This window comes from Buteo buteo, chromosome 16, assembly GCF_964188355.1.
Source record: "Buteo buteo chromosome 16, bButBut1.hap1.1, whole genome shotgun sequence".
NCBI lineage: Eukaryota > Metazoa > Chordata > Aves > Accipitriformes > Accipitridae > Buteo > Buteo buteo.
In genome coordinates, this window is record NC_134186.1 from 3,239,702 (window position 1) to 3,260,156 (window position 20,455).

A 20,455-nucleotide genomic window follows, 5' to 3' on the forward strand; every position below is an offset into this window, starting at 1 on the left:
AGAAAGATTTGGAGATGGAGTTTCAAGTGATGCCGTGCTGTGTCAGGTAACAGGAGCATTTTTCCTCCTTCAGGGTAAAATGTCTCAGAACTTCCGCGCTAGCTACACAGAGACGCTTGGCAAGCTGGAGACGCAGTACTGCAAGCTGATGGTGAGTGGGCTTCTAGCACTGCCCAGGGAGCGCAGGGTCCATCCCTGCCGCCCTGCTCCTAAGCATCCCTGCTCTGCCACTGGGGAGGGGGGAAGAAACCGGTCGCCTTCAGAGCAGGGAAGAGGAATCACGCTTCCTTGTGTCCAGGAAACCTCGAGCTTCCGACTAAGACACCTCCAGAGCTTGCACGGGTTTGTGTCTCGGGCCACTGCTGAGCTGATTTGGCTGAACGAGAAGGAGGAGGAGGAATTGGCCTACGACTGGAGTGACAATAACCCTAACATTGCAGCCAAGAAAAATTACTTCCTGGTGAGTGAACCCAGGGCAGGGCTGGTGGGATGGGTGCTCTCTTGGTTGCGCTGCTGCTGCTTTTGATCTGATGTGGGACCTTCAGCTACCAGCAGATCTGAAGTCCCCAGAGGTTTCATGCTCCTTCCCCAGTCACTGAGCTTGTAGCTCATGAGTGCAGCTGATGAAAGAGCTCTCCCTAGAGCAGAAAGTGCAAAAAAGTGTTCAATTGAATTTCAATTGAAAAAGCATCAAAAGATGTCTTTTTGGCACTATTTGGAACTAAAAGCATCTTTAACTAGCAGGGGAAAAAAAAAAGTCTGAGCTAAAGAGGAAAATTGATTCCTCTTTAAAGCAGTATAAATAAATTGCTGTCTTTCCACAATCACACTGTCTGGAACTGAAGAGGTGACTGGCAGGTTTCCAGTATCTGTGTTACATCTGCCCTGTGTGTTTGGTGCAGAGGAGGCATCCTGGTGGGAGCTGGCTGCGGTGCTTCCCATAAGCCATACTGGTTTCTCTGAGATCCGCTGGTATTTTGCGCAGCGCTCCCATACTGCATGTTGTATTAGTTGGACACGTGCTCTGAGCGAGGCTGCTCCCTATAGCCAAGATTTGGACTTTGCTTGTGTTCTTCATGCAGGAGCTGACGACAGAACTGGAAGAGAAGCAGGACATCTTCCGCTCCCTCCAGGACACAGCCGAGCTGCTGTCCCTGGAGAACCACCCAGCCAAGCAAACCGTAGAGGTGAGCAGGCACGCGGAGGCACCGTGAGGAGCCCCGAGAATCGGCTGGCAGCAAATCTTCTCTCCTGGGACTGGGAAACTTGCTGTCCCGCCCCACGGTGCCTTTATGGGCAGCCAGGGCTGATAGTGTTTTATGGTGGCAGAAGAACATCAGTGCAGTGATAGAACTGTTTTACTCTGGGGAGTGCAATGAGAAGCTTTAAGGCCATTCCCAAATAATCCCCACCTCAAATTAAGACACGCAGAGACACTTGTACAGAGCACGAGCCTTTCCTGCAGCGAGGTGATGCAGAGAACGGTCTCGGCTCCCTTGGGGTTATCCAGGCTTGCAGAAAAACAGTGATGGTGAGGCAAAGGGCTGTGGGGACATGTTTCTCCCTGGTGTTTCTCTCTGGGGTGGGAGAAAGCAAATCTGTGCCTGCCACAGCTCCCGGCATCACTGGTCCAGGGTCTGCCATCTCCTGCTCTTCGTGCCTGTGCCCAAACCCTCCTGGCTGCAGCCAGTTCTTCCCTGTTTATGTACCCGCCGGCTGTAGCTGTGTCCTTCCTGTGACCCTTCTGGCTGGTAAATGCTCATTATTCATCACCGTTTGGTGTGTGTGTTTCTCAGGCCTACAGCGCTGCCGTGCAGACTCAGTGGCAGTGGATTAAGCAGCTCTGCCTGTGCGTGGAACAGCACGTGAAGGAGAACGCTGCCTATTTCCAGGTACTTGGGAGGGGCAGCCCAAATTTCCCTGGTCGCCATCCGCTGTATCCCGCTGCATGAGTTTCATACGCTGCTGCTTCTTTTTTGGGGAGAGGGAAGGAGGGATTTGTGGTGCTCATGGGGGCTGCTTTCTCCTGAATCATCTCTTTCTCCTTACCTTCTCCCTGGGGATGTCTCGCTAGGGTAAAAGAGATCAAATTCCATGTAGTTCTGGCCGTCCATGTGGGATGCTCACTGCCCTTGCAGCCCTAAGGCCAGAATAGTGTCGGGAGCTGCTGGTTGAGATGTTGGGGTGGTCCCTTACCTGCAGTGTGCTGCTGACTGCTCGATGGACTTGTGCACATTTCTGTGACCCTCTTCGCCTTTGCAGTTCTTCAGCGATGCCCGGGAGTCAGAGACCTACCTGCGTAACCTGCAGGACTCCATCAAAAGGAAGTATTCTTGTGACCATAACACGAGCCTGACGCGGCTGGAGGACCTGCTGCAGGACTCCATGGTGGGTTCTTGGACATCCCCACCATCCTGCGTGGGCGATGGGTGGCCTTCTTGCTCCGGTCCAGCAGCATTGCTTGGGGTACCTCTTGCTTCCCAGGGAAACCTGGGCTCATTTTCTTCCCATAGTGATGCAGTTTTATGTAACATGGTTTATTTCCCCATCTCGGTCAATGTTCTGCTTTTTGTTGGAGCTGCTGCATGTGTTTGTATGTGGCCATGGGGTGCAGGCTGTGTGCCACCCCAGCTGCACCGCTGCGTGGATGCAATACTGCCGATGGTAGCCAGATCTCAGTCATTATAACAGCCGACAGGTCGCTTTTGTTTAGAGGCACCATCCAGCATCTTTCTATATCCTCGGGGTGAAAAGCAGGCAGCCTGTGCTGTCCATGAAAACTCATAGCTTGACGTGAGCTGGTTCTTCCCCATCCGTGCCCATCATGCCATCCTGGTCTGCATGGAGCCGGTCGTGTTCTGCTGACGGAGGTGTCGCGCAGAGCCCGTAGGATGCTCCTGTTCCTGCTTTGAGCTGGTGCTTGCTAGGAGCACAGTGGGATGCAGAGACAACGCCTGCGCTTTATCCAGACCAAATCCCATATTAATCCATCGCGCTGTGCTGGTGGGGGGAGAGCCAGGGCAGCCTGGCTGTGCGCGGGGACGGGGCTCAGCAGCGCTGATCTCCAAACACGTGGCCTGGCTTAGCTGTGGCGTAGCAGAGAGCAGACGATGGGCCATCACACTGTGATCTTCTCGTCTGAATTGGCCTGAAAAAAACCAACCTAAAAACAAAACCCAAGGAGCAAAGCATCAGGTGGTGTTCGAAACCAGGGACGGGGGAGGATTTGGGCTGTGGCTTAACCCCTGAGCCGCTGGTGGAAGTGCCAGGAGGTGACATTTGAGCGTGTGGAGGCAGGTGGCTGCTTTGTCTTTGCTCTTAGTGCACACCACTGATCTCCAGGGTGTCCCCAGTGAAGCTGGGATGCCGTTCCTGGGTGTTCGTGATGGGTGTATCAGCTGGGCTAGGGCTCACCGTCTTCTCTCCTGGAGGCCTGGGGGCTCCCGTCCTCTCTGTCATGGTCTCGGGGTTGTCCTGGTCTGTCCTCTAGCGCTACCAGGACACGGAGGAGCCGGTCTGGCTCCTGGGGTCCGTATTTGCGAGCCCTGCAACGCCAGGAATCTGGCAGGTGCCGTCTGGGGTGGGAGAGGCTCGTCCGGGCAGCCGGAGAGTGGCCACGATCTCAGGACTGGGGCAGCTGCCCTGAGCTCAGCTATATTACTCTTTCTTACCTAATAAGTTAAAGTTGTATTTCTTCCAATCATGCTCCCTGGGACAGGCACAGGTAGTTTATTTAATCATTTATTCTTTTCTTTTTCTTTTTTTTTTACCATTAAATTATCCTCCACTGTTGTTAGCACACTAACCAACCCCGAGAGTACCAAGCATGAGGGAGAACATTTTTCTGGGATCCTTTTCAAACTTTTGCAGCCAGAATGGGCTGAGCTGCCACTAATCACGTGAGCTGCCAGTGTCGTGATCCGCACACGTCTCCATTGGTGCCAGAGTCTGTTCCAGGGGAGCTTTGCCACCAGTCCCCCGGGTTGTCCCATCATCAAACCCAGCAGGGACTTGTGGGAATCAATTACACAGCATCTTCTTCCAACCAGCAAATTTCTACTCAAACCCAGAGACCTGTGCGATCACTCCACCACTAGCCCCTTCTCCTGAGATGTTTTATCTGCATAATTCATCGTATCCCCATTCCAGCCATTGATTTAAACATGCCTTCATCCTTTGCTTTAGAAAAGGGAGCATGCTTCTGTGGTCTCTCCTCCAGACAACTAAGCGTCCCTGGCTTTGGGCTGGAGCTTGTCCTGCTCTTGGCCCTTTACACCTCCTGGGACTTTAATTGTGGTGTACTCTGTGTTCTTGTTTTTTCCCTTTTGAAAGAAAATGTTTTCTTGTCCTAGCAGCAAAAGAGCCAGAGGCGTGCATGCAGCTTTGCAGGGCAGCGGGAGTAGTAGTGGAGAGGTCCCGTCCCGACTTGAAGTCCGTCCTCCCTTCCGCCCCATCTCGTGACCCCTCTTCCCATCCCCTTAGGGCAGCAGGATCCTCCTGATGTGTTTGTTCAGCCCTTTTGATCCCAGCGTAGCTCCTGCGGGCCAGCGTTGGGGTGGGGGGGTGCTGAGATGCCTGGGAGAGACCTCCTCTCCCCTGCCTTGAGCAACCCGTCCTTCATCCTTCTTTCTGCCAGGACGAGAAGGAGCAGCTCATTCAGTCGAAAAGCTCCGTCGCCAGCCTGGTGGGACGGTCCAAAACCATCGTTCAGCTCCGGCCCAGGAACCCGGAGCACCTTGTGAAGAGCACGATCCCCATCAAGGCTGTTTGTGACTATCGGCAGATCGAGGTGAGGGCTGGAAGGGTGTCGGCGTGACTTTGAAAGGGAAGGCAGGGATGAGGCAGGGGAGCAATGCCCGTGGTGGTTTAGGATGAGCTCCGTGGTGTCTGTCAATGGAAAGCAGGAACAGAGTGGGAAGAGAGAACGAGGGAAATAGTATGGCTGTTTTTCCCGGAGGAGATTTCCATGTCTCACATTTATTCTGGGCAGGAGCTAAAGTCCTTTTCCCCAGGGATGATGGGCTTCATCAGCCTCAGCCAAATAAGCACGTGGGTGGCAGCCAACTCCGTTTAACTTCCTTGTCCCTTCCTCTCCAGACATGAGTGTGCTGCACTGCTTGGCACTATACCAGGCTTTTGCTTGATTTTAAAAATAATACTAATAATTAAAAAAAAAAAATATTTACGGAAGCTGGCTCGCCCCCAGGAGGGAAGCTGGCAGCAAGGGCAGGTGTGTGCAGCCCTGCTGCTGGTTTCTGATGGGCCGGGTGGTGTTGGTGCCGTCGCAGATCACCATCTGCAGGAATGACGAGTGTGTGCTGGAGGACAATTCCCAGAGGACCAAGTGGAAGGTGATCAGCCCCACAGGGAACGAAGCCATGGTGCCCTCTGTCTGCTTCCTGATCCCCCCACCCAACAAAGAGGCCATCGAGATGGCCAACAGGTAACTTACTGGTCTCTGCTGCAGGGGAGTCCCAGAGGTGCAATGGCACGGAGATGGGGAGCGGGTTGGTGGCATGGGAGGGGACAGATCTGGGGTGGGAATGGGAGAGGAGCTGGGGTGGAGGAACAGGAGTAGGTGGCACAGATGATTTGGGGTGAGGGAGGGAATCCCCCATGGTTATACAGCTGCAAACTCTATCACAGCAACTGCTGTAGTAGCTTGCGAAAGAGAAAACGATGATTTGGGAGGAGGGATCCTTCCAGGGATCTCTGGCACTGAACAGCGGGAGCATCACTCGCTGGTGGATTAACAGGGTCAGGGCTGAGCGTGCTGGGGAGATCCGGGGCTGACGGATCTGCTCCTTCCCCTTGCAGGGTAGAACAGTTGTACCAGAAAGTGATGGCTCTCTGGCACCAGCTCCACATGAACACAAAGAGCCTCATCTCCTGGAACTACCTGAGGAAGGACATCGCTCTGGTGCAAAGCTTCAGCATGGAAAAGGTACGGTAGGAACTTCTCTGCCTGGCTCTGGGGCTGCGTTGCTCACTGTCCAGGCTTCTACATGTGGCTGAGGAGAAAGGGAAGACCAGAGACTGCGAGGTTGGGGAAGTCAAGGGTCTTTGCACCTTGAGCAGTGGGAAAACTTGAGCTTGGGGGTTCTGTGCAAAACGGTCGCAGTTTTTCACAATAAAAAGAGCATCAGCACTTTGCTGCTGAACTGTAATAAGCATAAGAGATCGTGGTCTTAGCGTTTCATTAGGGAGTGAGCAAGGCTGGAGGGAGGCATGAGGCTGATACGGAGGAGCTTGCCTTTTCTCCTCTAAAAAGAAAATACTCACTTGGCAAACGAAAGTGATTAAGCTGGGGAGGGTGGCTTCAGGTGATGTGTAGGAAGTTGTTCCCGGCGGTTAGATGTGCTGCTTTCCCACTTGCAGCTCAGATCCTTAGCGCAAGGCGAGTGCCAGCAAGCCATGAAGAGCCTCCAGGCGCACTACGAGGACTTTCTGCAGGATAGCCGGGACTCGGAGCTCTTCTCGGTGTCGGACCGGCTGCGCCTGGAGGAGGAAGTGGAATCTTCCAAGGAACACATCCGGCAGCTGCTGGAGTCCATGGAGAACGGTGAGCTTCAAAGGGATGATGGATTAACCAGGAGCTGTGGGGACTCATAAACAAAGGACTTATGGGATGGCTTCATTTTCTTTTTTTTTTTCTGAGCTAGCTAGTTGATGGTGTGAGCAGCTGTTCTCCTTATTTCTCCATCCATTCAAGTGTTTGGCCTTGTTCCTGCAGAGAGGGCTTGGCTTTGCAGCTTCAGCTTAACTTCAGCTTGAGTCCTGTTACCCTAATATTGTTGGAGATGGGTTTAGTCATTAGGATGCATTCTGAGCAAGGAGGTTTTCCTGCATTTAATCTTGAAGGAAATATATGTGGCAGTGACACGTGTGACACAGCAGCACTGTGAGTCCCACCAAGACTGAGGACTCTGGCTTTGTCATGCCAGGTGCCCTGTGGCTGGACTTATTCTCAGCTGCGTTTGAACAAGATTATTTGATTAAGTTGTTTTCCATCCGAGCAGAGACCCTGGTGCCTCGGTGTCAGCATGATGCTGCACTTGGCTCCGGGGCTTCCAGCAGGTCCCATTTGGGGCAGATGCCGGCTGGGGTTGTTTGAGCTCCTGTTTTGGTTTGTCTGTGACTCGCAGAAGACAAGGATGAGACCGTTGCCAGGACATACCTCTCCGAGCTCAAGAATATCCGTCTGCGCCTGGAGGAGTGTGAGCAGAGGCTAGTGAGCCGAATCCAGTCCCCGAGCAGCGCCCGAGCAGATGGTGACACTATCCAGGAAAACACTATCCGCATTGCAGAGCAGGAGGTCAGTCCTGCTGCTGTGAGAAGTGGAGGGGAGGGAGGTGGTGGCTGCTGGTCTTCAGCGTGTGCCAAAAATAGCTTTAGCTTCTCTGGGGTGAATGTGTGGGTGGTGGGTTCATGACTGCGCAGGGTTGAAGGGGATCTTGCTGCGCAGAAGGTAGCAGGAAACCTCTCCAGGTGGGCTCCCTGCTTCATTTCATACCATCTCCTTTGCCAAGGGCTATTCTGCTTTTTCTCCACCTGCTTGGGCTTTCCTTTCATGTTCTTTCCCTTCCTCCCGTAGCGCATGCAGGAGGATCTGCAACGGCTGCAATCGGACCTGCGGTTTGTTTCTGAGAGATGCTACAGCTTCCTCGACAAGGCGCCCGCGGGGTCCAGCACGCCCCACTTGCGTTCTGAACTTGACTTAGTGGTGAACAAGATGGACCAGATGTATGGGCTATCTTCCATCTACCTGGACAAGTGAGTCGGGATGTGCCTCTGTTCCCAAATACCATTTTGAATCTGCCCAATTCTGCTAAAGACCTTTCTTCTGGCCCTCTAATGCATCTTGCACTGGACCATAACTGAGCTCCATCCCTCTGCGGCACATGGTGCAAACAGCCTCGTCATCAAGAGGATCTCTGCCAAATTTTGGATGTCATTGTGCTGTCTCTGATTTGCCAGGTTGAAGACGGTTGATGTTATTATTCGTAACACCCAAGGAGCAGAATCTCTGGTCAAAGGCTATGAGGTTAAGCTGAGCCAAGAGGAGGCAGTCCCTGCCGACCTGGCAGCTATTCAGTCCCACAGAACGGCGTTACAGGTTGGTGCTGTTCATTTCCCAAGGTGGGCTTGCAGAAACCGGCCAACGCTTTGGCGTTTGTCAAGCAGGGTCCTTCCCTTTCTCTGCTGAATTTGTACTGTATGCCATTTTTCTTGCCTCGACATAGCTGCCGGGAGGATTTTGTGCTGCTTATGTGATACCTCATTGCTTTGTAAAGGTAAAGGCGCTGCTATGGCTTGTGCTCTCTCTTCTTGTAGGGCACATGCTGGCACATGTGAGCATTTTGGCAGCTCCATGTGCTGTTGCTGTAGGACAGGGCCTGAACCAATCTGACTTGCTCCAAGCTGAGAACGTGGTCCCCTCTGTTTTCCATCTCCTATAATCAGCCAGTTCTTTGCAGGTTAAGGAGAGTGGGAAGATAAACCCCTTCTCAGGCTTGTCAGCTCCCAGCAGGAGGGCATCTCTGCCTTAATGTGCCATTTGCTTTCCACGACGTTGAACCGGTGCTGTCTCTTGCTGGTTTTGCAGCAATGGCTCGGGGAAGTGAAGGACAAGAGCTCCGTCTTCTCCATGTTGGAGGAGGAGATGGCAAAGGCGAAGGCGGTGGGAGAGCAGCTGTACCGGCTGAGACAAGAGCGCAGCATCGACCTTGAGCGCTATCAGGAGAAGGGAAGCCAGCTGTGGGATCGCTGGCAGCGAGTCTGCACCCAAATTGAGACCCGGTGAGAAACCTCCTGCCTCCTTTCGCAGATTTACTTTCATGCTTCAGCTGAGAGCTTGGGTCAGGCTTGATAGCAGGGACATTTTTCCAGATGGGATTCCCGCTGGTGGCTGGGATATCCCTATAGCCTACAGTGGCGTTTCGCTCTCCTCTGATTTGTCTTGGTTCATCTCTCAGCCACGCGGAGCTGGAGAGCATCCAGGAGGTGCTGAGTGATTACCGGCAGTGCCACAGTGCCCTAATCCAGTGGATTGAGGAGATCACGGTCCAGCAGGAGCTGATGAAGCCTGGGCAGGCAGAGGACAGCCGGGTGCTGTCGGAGCAGCTGAGCCAGCAAACGGTAAGGCAGGATCTCATCATGTCTTGATAGCGCAGTCTCTGCAGTGACTGTGTCACTTCTTTTACTAAAATCTTTTCATCTGTGAGCTTGAAAATGTGAAACGCAGCGGGGAAGAGGCTGCAGGCCTGAGCTGGGTGTCTCAGAAGTGGAGAAACTACTTAGCTTGAGGTGGAGATGAGGTCTTGCGTGAAAAAATAGAAGAGTGTAAAGACTTTACCCAGAAGGGGAGGGATGCAGACTGAAATTCAGTTCACCTCCTATGGTGGCTGTCCAGACAACCATTTTTTCTTTGAATTTTATTGAAGGCTTTGGCTGCAGAAATCGAGAAAAATCAAGCCAAACTGGACCAGTGTCAGAAATTCTCCCAGCAATATTCAGCTGCCGTCAAGGTATGGGTCCCCTCCTGCACCTAGATAAGGCTGGCTGGGCAGAAACAGCCCCAGCACAGTCTGCATCTCTCATGCTCCATGACTCTTCACCCCTGGTTGCGTTTGCAGGACTACGAGTTGCAGCTCATGACGTACAGGGCGTTTGTCGAGTCGCAGCAGAAGTCTCCCATGAAACGCCGGCGCATGCTCTCGTCCTCGGATGCCATCACGCAGGAGGTAGGAGCGCAGCCGCCCGCCCGACCTTGCGAGGGAGAAATTACGGCCGGGGGGTTCTTCGACACCAAGCAAACCCCCGAGCAGCCTCTGTGAAATAGGCTCCTTTCTGCTGAACTCGCTTGTATACATAAAGTTTCCACCCTCGCTGTTTTTTCCAATAGCCAGAGAGGATGGCTTAGTGCTCTAAGCACCAGGTATGAAATACCTAGACTCCTGGGAACCCCTGGGTCAAATCCAGCAGGGTCGGCTCAGCCCTTCAGCCTTGCGAGGTAAATAACCAGAGCGCCATGCAGCATTACTGTGTGTGGATCTTTGGGATGAGACCTTTAGGGACCTGAGGTCCTGTCTGCTCCATGTGGATATTAAAGATCCCAGTAGCCCTCTTGTAAGAGTTGAGCATCTGCCCCAGTGTCCGTGACCAGAGTCTCCCCTTCGCTCCAGTGTTGTGCAGCATGCCGTGTGTGGCCACAACCCTCCCTGTCAGACTTGCTGCATTTCATTGATGCCGTACCGGGTCTGCAAGGTGCCTGGGGGGCTTCCCAAGCGAGAGATGGTGCATCCGTGTCATGTACTATAAAGTACGTCGCTCTGGATCCGCCGGTCCTGACTGATGCGTCCCATTTCCCCCTCTCTCCCTTTGCAGTTCATGGATTTGCGGACTCGCTATACAGCCCTGGTGACGTTAACCACGCAGCACGTGAAGTACATCAGCGATGCTCTCCGGCGGCTGGAGGAGGAGGAGGTAAGGGTGTTGTACAGAACTGAACTTTATTAAAAATGTGCAGGCTCATTTCCTAGCACCCCCGAGGTTGCTGCTCCATGTTGAGGTTACATCTCGGGCACTGCTCCTGAGACCCTCTCTGCCTTTGGAAATCTGGGACCCCTTTGACGTGGTTATCTTCCTCCCTCCTCTGTTTGCAGAAAGTAGTGGAAGAGGAGAAGCAAGAGCATGTGGACAAGGTAAAGGAACTCCTGGGCTGGGCCCTGGGCTTGAAGCAGAGCGTGCAAGGCAGGACAGCTGCTGCTGGGAGCAGAGAGCTGGGTGACATCGAGAAATCCATCTCAGAGCAGCAGGTAAACTGGGGGCAACCATCAGACAGCTTGTTTAACTTCTGCTCTTTTTCCACAGCTGAATTAAGCTTCTTTGTTTTGTTTTGTTTTGTTTTTTTTTACCCCCAACAGGCCCTGAACGAGGAGCTGGCTGCAAAGAAGGAGCAGATCTCTGAGGCCATCAAAACTTCACAAATCTTCCTGGCAAAACACAGCCACAAGTGAGTGTGGCCTGAGGAGGGGACAGGCAGGGAGAGAAGTGGGGAGAGATGACAAACCTTAGAGCTGGTGCTGGTGGGGTCATGTCCCTGGGGTCCGGTGCCCAACTCCCGTTAAAAACAGTGATGAGCTGCACGTGACAGTTGTCGTCTTTCTTATCTGCAACAAGAGCTATGAAATATGCAACCCATTTATGCTGTTGGGACAATATTAATCCCCTTTAGTAGTGATCCAGCCCTGCATATTTGGGGATTTGATCATTACGATGCAGGTCGGCCTTTGCTGAGCACAATTACCCTTGCTGGTTTTAGCTGAGCTGGGTAAGGAGTAGGGCAGTAGGAAGAGGGGACTCGTGGTGAGTTTGGCCTTTTCCTTTACCAGAAGAACATGTTAATTCTGCAGAGTGGGAGCTGGTTTGCGCAGTTTCCCTGAGAGATTTCCCCTTCCCTTGCAGGCTTTCCCATCCAGAGAAGGAACAGATTTCTGCTCAGATCAGTGCCCTCAAGGAGACCTACCAGGCGCTCTGCAGCGACTCCACGGAGCAGCTCCAGCAGCTCCAGAGCCAGCTCGCTCAGGAGACGGAGCACAAGGTACTGGTCCCCACTCGGTCCCGTGGCTGCATGGACACGGGGCACTCCTCAGGGTGTGAAAAAGGTTTTGCTTGGTTGCGTGTCTCATGGCCACCAGCCACTCATTGCTGCAGCCCATCAACTTTCTTACTTGCACATGATTGCCCTCCCTTCTCTTCTGTCCATCCGTCACCCGAAGCATCCAGGCTGGGGTGGTCTCGGGATGCCAAGCAGGAACCGTTTACCTGCTGCCTTCCAGGTCAATGGGAGAGTTGCCCTTTGCAAAGGTTTTCATCAGAGCTCTGCCCCGTGCACAAGGGTTGGCTTGTTCACGCTTGGTGGGCAAGGATGTAGATGGACCTCTGTCCTGGAAACGGTCCCCTTAGCAAATCTGTGTCCTCTGAGGAATGCCCTCTCAGTGCTTTAACCGCAGAGGGCTCCTTCTCACAGGCTGCCTGCGTGCAGGAGACGCAAGAAGGTGGGTTTCTGCAGAAGGGCATTTGCCCGTGCCATCTTGTGTATGCCAGGGCCTGGCGAGAGGTTTGTCTCAGCTGCGGCTGAATGAAGTTGCTCTCCCCAGCGGAAGGCGACTGCATCGTCCAGGCCCTCAGCTGACCTGGGAGACCTTCACGACCTGTAGTTGGACCCCCATTCCCTGTTCACATCCACCAGCGCTCCCGTCAGTCCCCATCCTTGTTTCGCTGGGTAGGGAGGGCTGAAAGCGCATCCTTATTGCCTCCGTTATGAGCTGTCTTCGGTCATTCACAGATATACATGTACGTGTTATATAAGTGTATATACATGTGTCGATGGATATATTTGTGTGTTTGCTTGCTGGCTCCCTGTACTCTGAAGCAATGGCCCGCTCAGATCTGGACGCGTGACGCAGGTTTTGGCTGTTGGGTCTGTGAGTGAAGCCCTGTTCGAGCCGCTCGCGGGAAGAGGGCGACAGGGCTGCTTGTTTGAAATCTGCCTGTCCAGCTTTCACCTAAACGCATAGTGTTTCTCTCCAAATTGGACTTTATAGCACATTTCAGGTGCCTTAGTGCAGCAAACGCTTTCTATTGCAAGCCCTTTAGCCCTCGTGCTGGCAGCAGAAAGCTAACGGTGAGCAAACCGACTCGTTAGTCGCCGCTAAGCCATCACGACTTTGATGCTTCTGCTGCTGCTGCCAGGAGAGCAGCTGAGAGCAGCCTGCCCATGGAAAGGATGCTTTTTCCTTTCCCTTTTCCTCCCTCCCGGGCAGGAAAATGACTTTTGAGCAAAAGCCTTCTCCAGGGCTTGCTGGGCTGTTTTTATACAGCATGAGCACGCTTTGGGGCTCAGGCTAGAACAGTTTTCACTCACGCTCTCGACAAAGCCCAGGAAACAAAACGAGAGATGGCAGTGGGGCTTCACTGTAGATCCCCGTCTACGAGACGATCCCTGTGGCTCTTGTGCGGTGCAGTTGCTTCACTGTAGAGGGAGCATGAGGAACTCTTAACATTTGCTTGCTGGAAACATCCAACTGTCAGAGAGAAGTTATAAAAGACAAAAATGCAAAGCAGAACGCGCTAAATTGAGCATGATGTGTCCCTGTACAGTTTGTGTTTCATGTCAACTGTTTTTAAGATTAACTGACATCCTTGCTTACAAGTTTAACTAACCCTCCGGGATTTAAACAAACAAAACACAAAGTGAAAGAGGACGACCTGTGTGTGGGGTTCTTTTTGCAAACAAAACAGTCGCATGCTGGACGCTAACACCAAGCTTTACACTGTGTGTGATACGGCTGAACTGCTCCATAAGGCTCTGTCTTTAACTGCTCAAGGCACACCCTGCAACTCGGGTAAGTAAAAGCCTTTTACCCCCTTCCCTCCCATCTCCTTTGTTATCTTTCTCTTTTTTTCCCCCCTCCTCTTCTCTGTCTTTCCACGGCTTGTTCATCTCCGAACGTGCATGTCAGAGTCTGGCAATGGTGGTGGAGAGCTTAGGTTTTTCCAGCCGGCTCCCCGTGTCTCCACAGCAGAAGGCAGCGGGGGGGATCTGCAAACCAGCGTGGTGGAGGCTGCATCCTCTGCTGTGCCATAACTGAGCTGTGCCGCAGCTACAAACACCCCCAGCCACCTGTGCTGTTAGACTCACTCATAAAAAAAAATAAATCAGAGCGTGTTGGGGGTGCAAAAGGAATTCAATCCACAATCCCAATTCCCTCCACCACATCCCCACAAAAATCTTTTAGTGCTTGGGCCAACCTTATACCCAACCAGTGGGACTGGGAGAAACCCGAACGTCCAAAGAGCCGTTACTCTTTATCATCTTAATTATGACCCTCCCTGTGGGGATACCAGCAAGAAGAGAAAAGCCCCTCCAGAAACACCAAAGTAGATGGCCTGTTCCCAGTCTGTCACTGTTTCCATACTGGGACCTCCAACTTCTTACGTTTCTCCCCTTGCCCTGTCTGAAAAGCATGGCTACTTCGAGGTGCTGGAGCTGGGCAGAGCGGGTGCCGGTGGTCGTGCTCGGGGAGCTGCCCTGCATGCAGCGCTCCTGCCCTAATGCATGGCCGGTCTGCGTGGCTGGGGAGCTGCTCCATGGCACGGGGGTCTGCGGTGCTCTCCGTTTGTCCTGGCGTTTGAGATCTGCTTGGGGAAGGGCAGGATTTAGAGCATGGCAGGAGTCAGTGTGGAAGCTGCGCTGGAGAGATTCCTAGATACTCTGAAGTGGACATCTTTGGGGTTTTTTTTCTCCTCTGTGATTACACAGTGGGATTTGCGTTGTCTTTACTTTTTTAAACTGGAGTTATTAAACGGCTTTGGTGTGCTTGTTGGTCTCCTTCCCTCTGTTTCTCCATGGAGCATTAGGAGCACTTCTGGGTTTTGCTGCTTGCTGCTTTGCTACGTTATTGTTGGTGGATGTTGGAAGCATCTCAGTGCTGCCCTGGGTGATGGACTAGATGAGCATTAAAACTTGCTGGCAACGTGCAAGCTAGCAAATGCACCAATTTGCGTGCTGTAATGCCTTTGGAGTTGCATTTCAAACACTTTGGGACTCACTTTCTAGCCTGTTTAGGGTTTTTGAACTTTTTTTTGGAAACTGAGACCTCCCTGGAACTCATGCAATCTGAGTACTAGAAATGCTTGAATTTGATTTAATTCTTTTTCCTTCTCTTTCTATTCTAGGGCAGCGAAGCAGTGGCAGGAGTGATCGATCTTGGCACGGTAGAAATATTCCCTGTCTTTGGTGCCATGCAGAGAGGTCTTATAGATCAGGACACTGGCCTCGTCCTCTTGGAGGCCCAGGTTATCACATCTGACTTAGTTGTTCCAGAGACCAATGAGAAACTCTCTTTGAAGAAAGGTCTGGCAAGAAACATCATCGATCTCAGGACGTTCCAGGTGCTGCAGGAGTTGAAGGATGCTCTCCACCAGGTGGAAGAAGTCAGCTGTGAAGGGAGGCAGGTCCTACCTGTCGTTGCTGCGATAGAAGAGGGGAGGATCAGTGAGAGCATCGGGCTAAAGATTCTTGAAGCTGAGCTCGCTACTGGGGGCTTTAAAGTCCATCAGGGCAGAATTAGCATGGAGACAGCGGTGCAAGAAAGGCTCCTTACCCCCCAGCTTTATTCCAGACTTCTCTCTCACCTGGAGGGTGGCAAGGATTTGATTGACCCCAACACTGCTGAGAAAATCAGTCTTCTCGAGCTCATGCAGCGATGCATCATCCACCAAGAGACTGGACTGAGGCTGCTCCCAGTCAAGCAGCTGGCGGGTGGGATGGTGAGCTTGAAGTCGGGCAGAAAAGTCAGCATCTTCCGTGCTGTGCAGGAAGGGCTGATAGACAGGCAGGTAACAGTCAGGTTGCTGGAAGCCCACCTCTTTGCTGGTGGCATTGTTGACCCCAGGACAGGGCACAGGCTGACTGTGGACGAGGCCGTGAGACATAATTTAATTGACCAGGATTTGGCATGCACGCTTCTTATCCGGCAGCTTCAGACAGGTGGCATCATCGATACAGTCACAGGAGAGAGACTGACAATTGATGAAGCCGTAAGGAAAGAGTTGGTAGCACCAAGGATTGCGTTGGTGGTCCTGGAATCCCTCTGGTCCTTCATGGGGCTCCTGTGGCCAGAGACGGGGGAGATCGTCCCAGTTGTAGATGCTTTAGATCAAGGAATCCTGTCTACAGAGATGGTTTACAAGATTCTCAGCAAGAGGCAACTCATTAAGGCTGTCTTTATACCAGAAACCACTGAGGTGTTGTCCTGGAAGAAAGCAGTTGAACATGGCATCTTGGAGAGAGATGTGGCGAAGAAGCTGAAATCAACAGTCATACCTGATGTCATGGCCAGCGTGCAGCTTGCTGGCTCTCCAAACCGAAGCAGGCACAGCCAGAGTAATTCTGGAAGGAGTCCCACAGGTCACAAAGAGCAAAGTGACCCTCTGCTAAGGAGTGATGACGAAAGGCTGATGTTCCACTTGATGACCCACAGCTACATCAACATCCATGATGGCCAGAAGCTGCTCTTAGTGGACGGAGAGCTGAACAATCTCACTAAAGCCCTCATCCGAACCCAAGAAAACGGATCCTGTGCAGACATGTTGGAAGGCAGTGAAGGCTTTGAGGAGACAAAGGCAGCTCTTGAAAGAGAGCCTTGCAATGGCTTGGCTTTGCAGCAGCTTGAGTTTCAATTTGCTCCTTCAAAAGAACAAAGAGAAAAGGTCTTGCCACCCAGAGCTTTGGAGAATGGGGAGGTGGTGATGGGACCTGAAGGCCTCCTGTTGGAGGATGCAGAAGTTATCCTGCTTGTGGAGGAGCAAGAGCAGATTTATACCAAACAGGCTACCACGAAGAGTGAAACTGATGCTGAATTTGGAAGAGAGCAAGTAGCTTCTACAAGCAAGGGCAAACATCAGGTAAAATTATCAATGCCAGGATGTCCCGGCGACCTTGGTAGTGGATTCAGAGAAACAGAGGAAACGATGGTTAGAGCAGAAGAAGAGTCCAAGCCTGCTACAGTAGATGGAGTGGAAAGTATCGAAGACCAGAAGAGGGCATCAGAGAGTGGGACAGTTGTTGAAAAAAGTGAAATCTGCATCTCGATGGATGTTTCAGAAAGTAGAGAGAGACTGGAAATTATGGCAGAGAGGCCTGAGGGTTGGGAGAAACCTGAACTAGAGGTAGAGGATGTTAGAGAGATGTATTTGCTAAACGAGGAAACAATTGAGAATGGCATGCTGGGAGGAGAGGAGGTTGTGCTCCCTAAAACTGGAGAGGCAGAGCAAACAGAGAGGCAAAGTGAAAACATTGCAAGTGTATTGGAAGTACAAGAAGAAGGGGAAGAAGTATTAGATTATGAGAGTGTTGATGAAACTTCTCTGCCAGCTCCTGCAGAGCAGGGAGCGGAGGACACTTTGGAAATGCTGTTGACGCAGCTCCAAAGCGGTGGCATAATCCACGAGCAGACAGGGAAGACTCTTCTTCTAAATGAAGCAGTAGCCCATGGAGTGGTGCCCAGCCACACAGCTGTGAAACTAATGGAGAAAATGAAGATGTTCAGTGGTTTCTTTGACTCTCATACATGTGAATCATTAACCACTGAGGACGTCATTGAAGAAGGTCTGATGGATGAGAACCTTCTCCAGAAGGTGCTCGCATCTGACAAAGCAATAAGTGGCGTTCTTGACCCAGGCAATAACTTTGTCTATTCTGTCAAGGATGCTGCTGCAGTTGGTCTTCTGGACAAGGAAACGGCAGTGAGGATCTTGGAAGGGCAAGTGGTTACTGGAGGGATTGTTGACTTGAAACGTGGCAAAAAAATATCGGTCACTTTGGCTTCAAATCTGGGCCTGATAGAGCCAACAAGTCAGAAAGAGCTGGTCAAGCTGGAGAAGGCTTCCAAAGGGAAAGGCACTGATGAGGTGACCAGACAGAAGCTCATTAGCTTACAGGCTGAGACCACTGGAATTGTGGATCCTAAAACCAAGCAGCCTTTGACTGTGGCACAGTCTGTTGAAAAAGGGCTCCTGAAAAAGGAAAAAGCTTTTCAGCTCTTGACCAAGCAGATTGCTGATGGAGGAATCATCCATCACGTGTCTGGAATGAGGCTTTCGGTAAACAACGCAATGAAACATGGTTTGATTGATCAAGATTTATGTAACGAGCTCACGAAAGCTGAAAGCGTGTGCCTGCAGGACTACGTTCATCCAGTTACAAAGGAGAAACTGCCCTTGCCCCAGGCGGTATCATTAGGGCTCATTAGTCCAGCCTTCCAGAGGAAAGTGCAAGAAATCCAGGCTGGGAGTGGAAGCATTTTTGATCCTGCTTCTGGCCAGAGACTGGCACTCTGTCAAGCGGTAAAGGAGGGCTTGCTGCCCGAGCAGGTTATGGAGAAAGTCCTGTCATCTTCAGAAATGAAAGAAGGAATTGTAGATCCCGAGACCTGCATGATCGTTCCCTACTCAGAGTTCCTAAAGAAGTGTAAAATCGACATTGAATCTGGCCAGAGGTATCTGGAGATCCATCCCTTCAGAGCCATCAAGGATGAGGTGACGGGGAACAAGCTCACGTGCGCCGAGGCGGTGAGGCTGGGGAAGGTGGACCCTCTGCCCACTCTGCGGTTGCTGCAGGCTCAGGCAGACAGCGGGGGGGTCGTGGAGGGGACCGTCAGCAAGAGGCTTTCCCTGAGGGCTGCTGTGGAGCAAGGGCTGCTGGATGAGGAGATGGCCAAACTCATTGCCACCAACCAGTTGAGGACCGGGGGAATTGTTGAGGCTAGCAGTGGGAAAAGGTTGAGCTTAAAGGAAGCTGTTGAAAAAGAACTGATTAGCCAAAAATTAGCTGCCGGTCTTCGGGAGGCACAAATATCCGAAGACAAATATGGTTCTGAGGTCTGCAGAGTAGACAAACCCCACCTTTTCCAGGAAAAAATGGAAAAACTATCTCCAAAAGATGAAGATGTCATTGTCTCTGCTAGTGCTTCTAAGAAGTCTGAAGGTGCTGAGCACAAAGCTGAATCTGAAGCCGTGAGCTACAACGCGGCTGGAGGTGCAGCCACTGCCACCGAGAGATTCCCAGTCACACCGACAGAAGGGAAATCAAAACCTCAAGAAACTTCAGAGGATGGCGTAACACATCATCCCCAAGGAAAGGTTGAACTGACTCCGGAATACCCCTCAGTATTAGGTACAACATCACTCCCTGAAGAGACAGTGGTAGTGAGGGCTATGGAAAGAGGGATCGCAAAAAGCAGCTCCCAGATGAGAGCAGCTCGGGGAAAGGAATCATGGAGAGAAGAAGCAGATCAAGCGACAGAGAAAGTGAAGGGATTGGGATTGGAGAAAGAGCAGTTGTTCTTGGGCACGGAGGTGCTTCGCAGTGCAGAGGACGGTGAGGAGAGGAGGAGGAGGAGAGGGTTTGTAAGTGCAGAGGGAGTTGTGGCAGGTGAAGAAGGTGCAGAAGGTGAGCAAGGAGAGCGAGCGGGCAGCCTCGATGGGGTAACACCGGCAGCCCCAAGGGAATCTGTTACGGTGGGCCAAGGGAAGGGAGAGATGGGTCCTACAGAGTCTGGAGAGCCCCCTGAGATTGGCATCCCTATGAAGCCTGCGGGAGATGAGCTTGCAGTTAAAAAAACTGTCAAGCACATCGAAGAAGAAACCCTGAGACTGGGTGCAGAAGGTCCAGTTGATCAAGCAAAACCAAGCGAAACTGAACGAAAGCCTACCCAAAAACAGAAAAGCAAGAAAAAGAAAGCAAAGCAGACTGGTATCCCAGGGGACAGTGCTCAGCTGGAGAAATCTTCTGCAGAAAAGCAGTCCCTTCCTTTTCTGATTTCCAAAGAAATTCCAGGGGAAAAGGAGGAGGAGGACTTTGTCTCAAGCATGCCAGAACCAAAACATGAAACCACCACCAAGATTACTGCTGGGTTGGCAAGAGACACAGCCAAGCACGGGGGGAGCAGCAGGGATGAAAAAGAAAAGAAAGCAATTTCTGAGAAAGATAAAGAAAACCTCACTGGGGATCAGGTGTTCCCTGTCCCCCCAGGACAAGGGGAAGCTCAAGAGGTGATGAAAGGTGGGATCAGAAATGGTCACGGTTCCTCGGTAGCGTTGAGCCTGGAGGAGAGGATGACCCAGGAAGACACCAAGGTGGAAACCACCAGTGATGTGTCCATTGCAGCTCCTGCAGCAGATGAACTGCCTGATGAATTAATTATCAGAGAGGAACCCAGAGAAGTTCAGGAAACCTCTGCAGTCCTTGAGCTCGGAGAAGAGGCACGGCAAGAGCAAACAGTGGAGATCAGCACAGGCGAAGGAGGTGCCCCTGTTCCCCCAAAATCCCAAGGAGAAGCACCCCAGGACAGGACCAGGCAGCCGGGTCCTGGCGATCGGGGCTTGCTCTTACCTGTGATAGTGGAGGGGGAACTGCTGGAAACATCGAGGGAATCCACGAGACCAGCCCAGGTAAATTGATGCTTTTTGCTATTTCGACATTTTTTTAATGAGCTATTTGTGTGTGCTTAATGTCAAATCTGTCCAAGGTCCTCAGCACAGAGGACAGCCAGAACAAGAGGAGTGAATGTTTGAGCTTGATGTTGCAGTATCAGCTGCAATGGATTTGGCAAAGGACCCAGTGATGTATGACTGAAAACACTCAAGGCTTAGTTGTGGCTTCTTTTAGCTAGAGCATTGCTTATAAATGACTAATAAGTAAGATGCTTTTTTGGCACTTTTACTGTAACACCAGAGATCTCTTGCCATTTATAAGCATATGTTGGAAAAAGAGTTGTGTGTTTTATTTTTCCTGTAGTAAATCTTGTAGATAAGGCTAGTGAGTGGAAAGTCCCTGAAATGGAATGTTATTAACAGATTTCTTCTTTGAAAAGGAGAATAACATATA

The 20,455-nt window shown here is 51.7% G+C and overlaps 1 protein-coding gene across 17 annotated transcripts in view; it reads left to right on the forward strand.

Annotated features, from left to right (window-relative positions):
* MACF1 (microtubule actin crosslinking factor 1) overlaps window positions 1-20,455 on the forward strand; it is a 146,874-nt gene that overhangs the window by 53,788 nt on the left and 72,631 nt on the right. For 13 of the 17 annotated variants that reach the window (XM_075047369.1, XM_075047360.1, XM_075047365.1 and 10 more), the window contains exons 16-36: window positions 74-151; window positions 299-460; window positions 1,083-1,187; window positions 1,797-1,892; window positions 2,263-2,388; window positions 4,637-4,789; window positions 5,289-5,443; window positions 5,818-5,944; window positions 6,379-6,562; window positions 7,146-7,315; window positions 7,595-7,773; window positions 7,978-8,116; window positions 8,606-8,799; window positions 8,976-9,138; window positions 9,444-9,527; window positions 9,636-9,743; window positions 10,387-10,485; window positions 10,665-10,817; window positions 10,926-11,014; window positions 11,467-11,602; window positions 14,743-20,019. In XM_075047369.1, the coding sequence (XP_074903470.1) occupies window positions 74-151; window positions 299-460; window positions 1,083-1,187; window positions 1,797-1,892; window positions 2,263-2,388; window positions 4,637-4,789; window positions 5,289-5,443; window positions 5,818-5,944; window positions 6,379-6,562; window positions 7,146-7,315; window positions 7,595-7,773; window positions 7,978-8,116; window positions 8,606-8,799; window positions 8,976-9,138; window positions 9,444-9,527; window positions 9,636-9,743; window positions 10,387-10,485; window positions 10,665-10,817; window positions 10,926-11,014; window positions 11,467-11,602; window positions 14,743-20,019 (7,977 nt within the window). The remainder of the gene's footprint in view (window positions 1-73; window positions 152-298; window positions 461-1,082; window positions 1,188-1,796; window positions 1,893-2,262; window positions 2,389-4,636; window positions 4,790-5,288; window positions 5,444-5,817; window positions 5,945-6,378; window positions 6,563-7,145; window positions 7,316-7,594; window positions 7,774-7,977; window positions 8,117-8,605; window positions 8,800-8,975; window positions 9,139-9,443; window positions 9,528-9,635; window positions 9,744-10,386; window positions 10,486-10,664; window positions 10,818-10,925; window positions 11,015-11,466; window positions 11,603-14,742; window positions 20,020-20,455) is intronic. The other 4 variants (XM_075047373.1, XM_075047374.1, XM_075047377.1 and 1 more) reach the window with 1 other exon arrangement.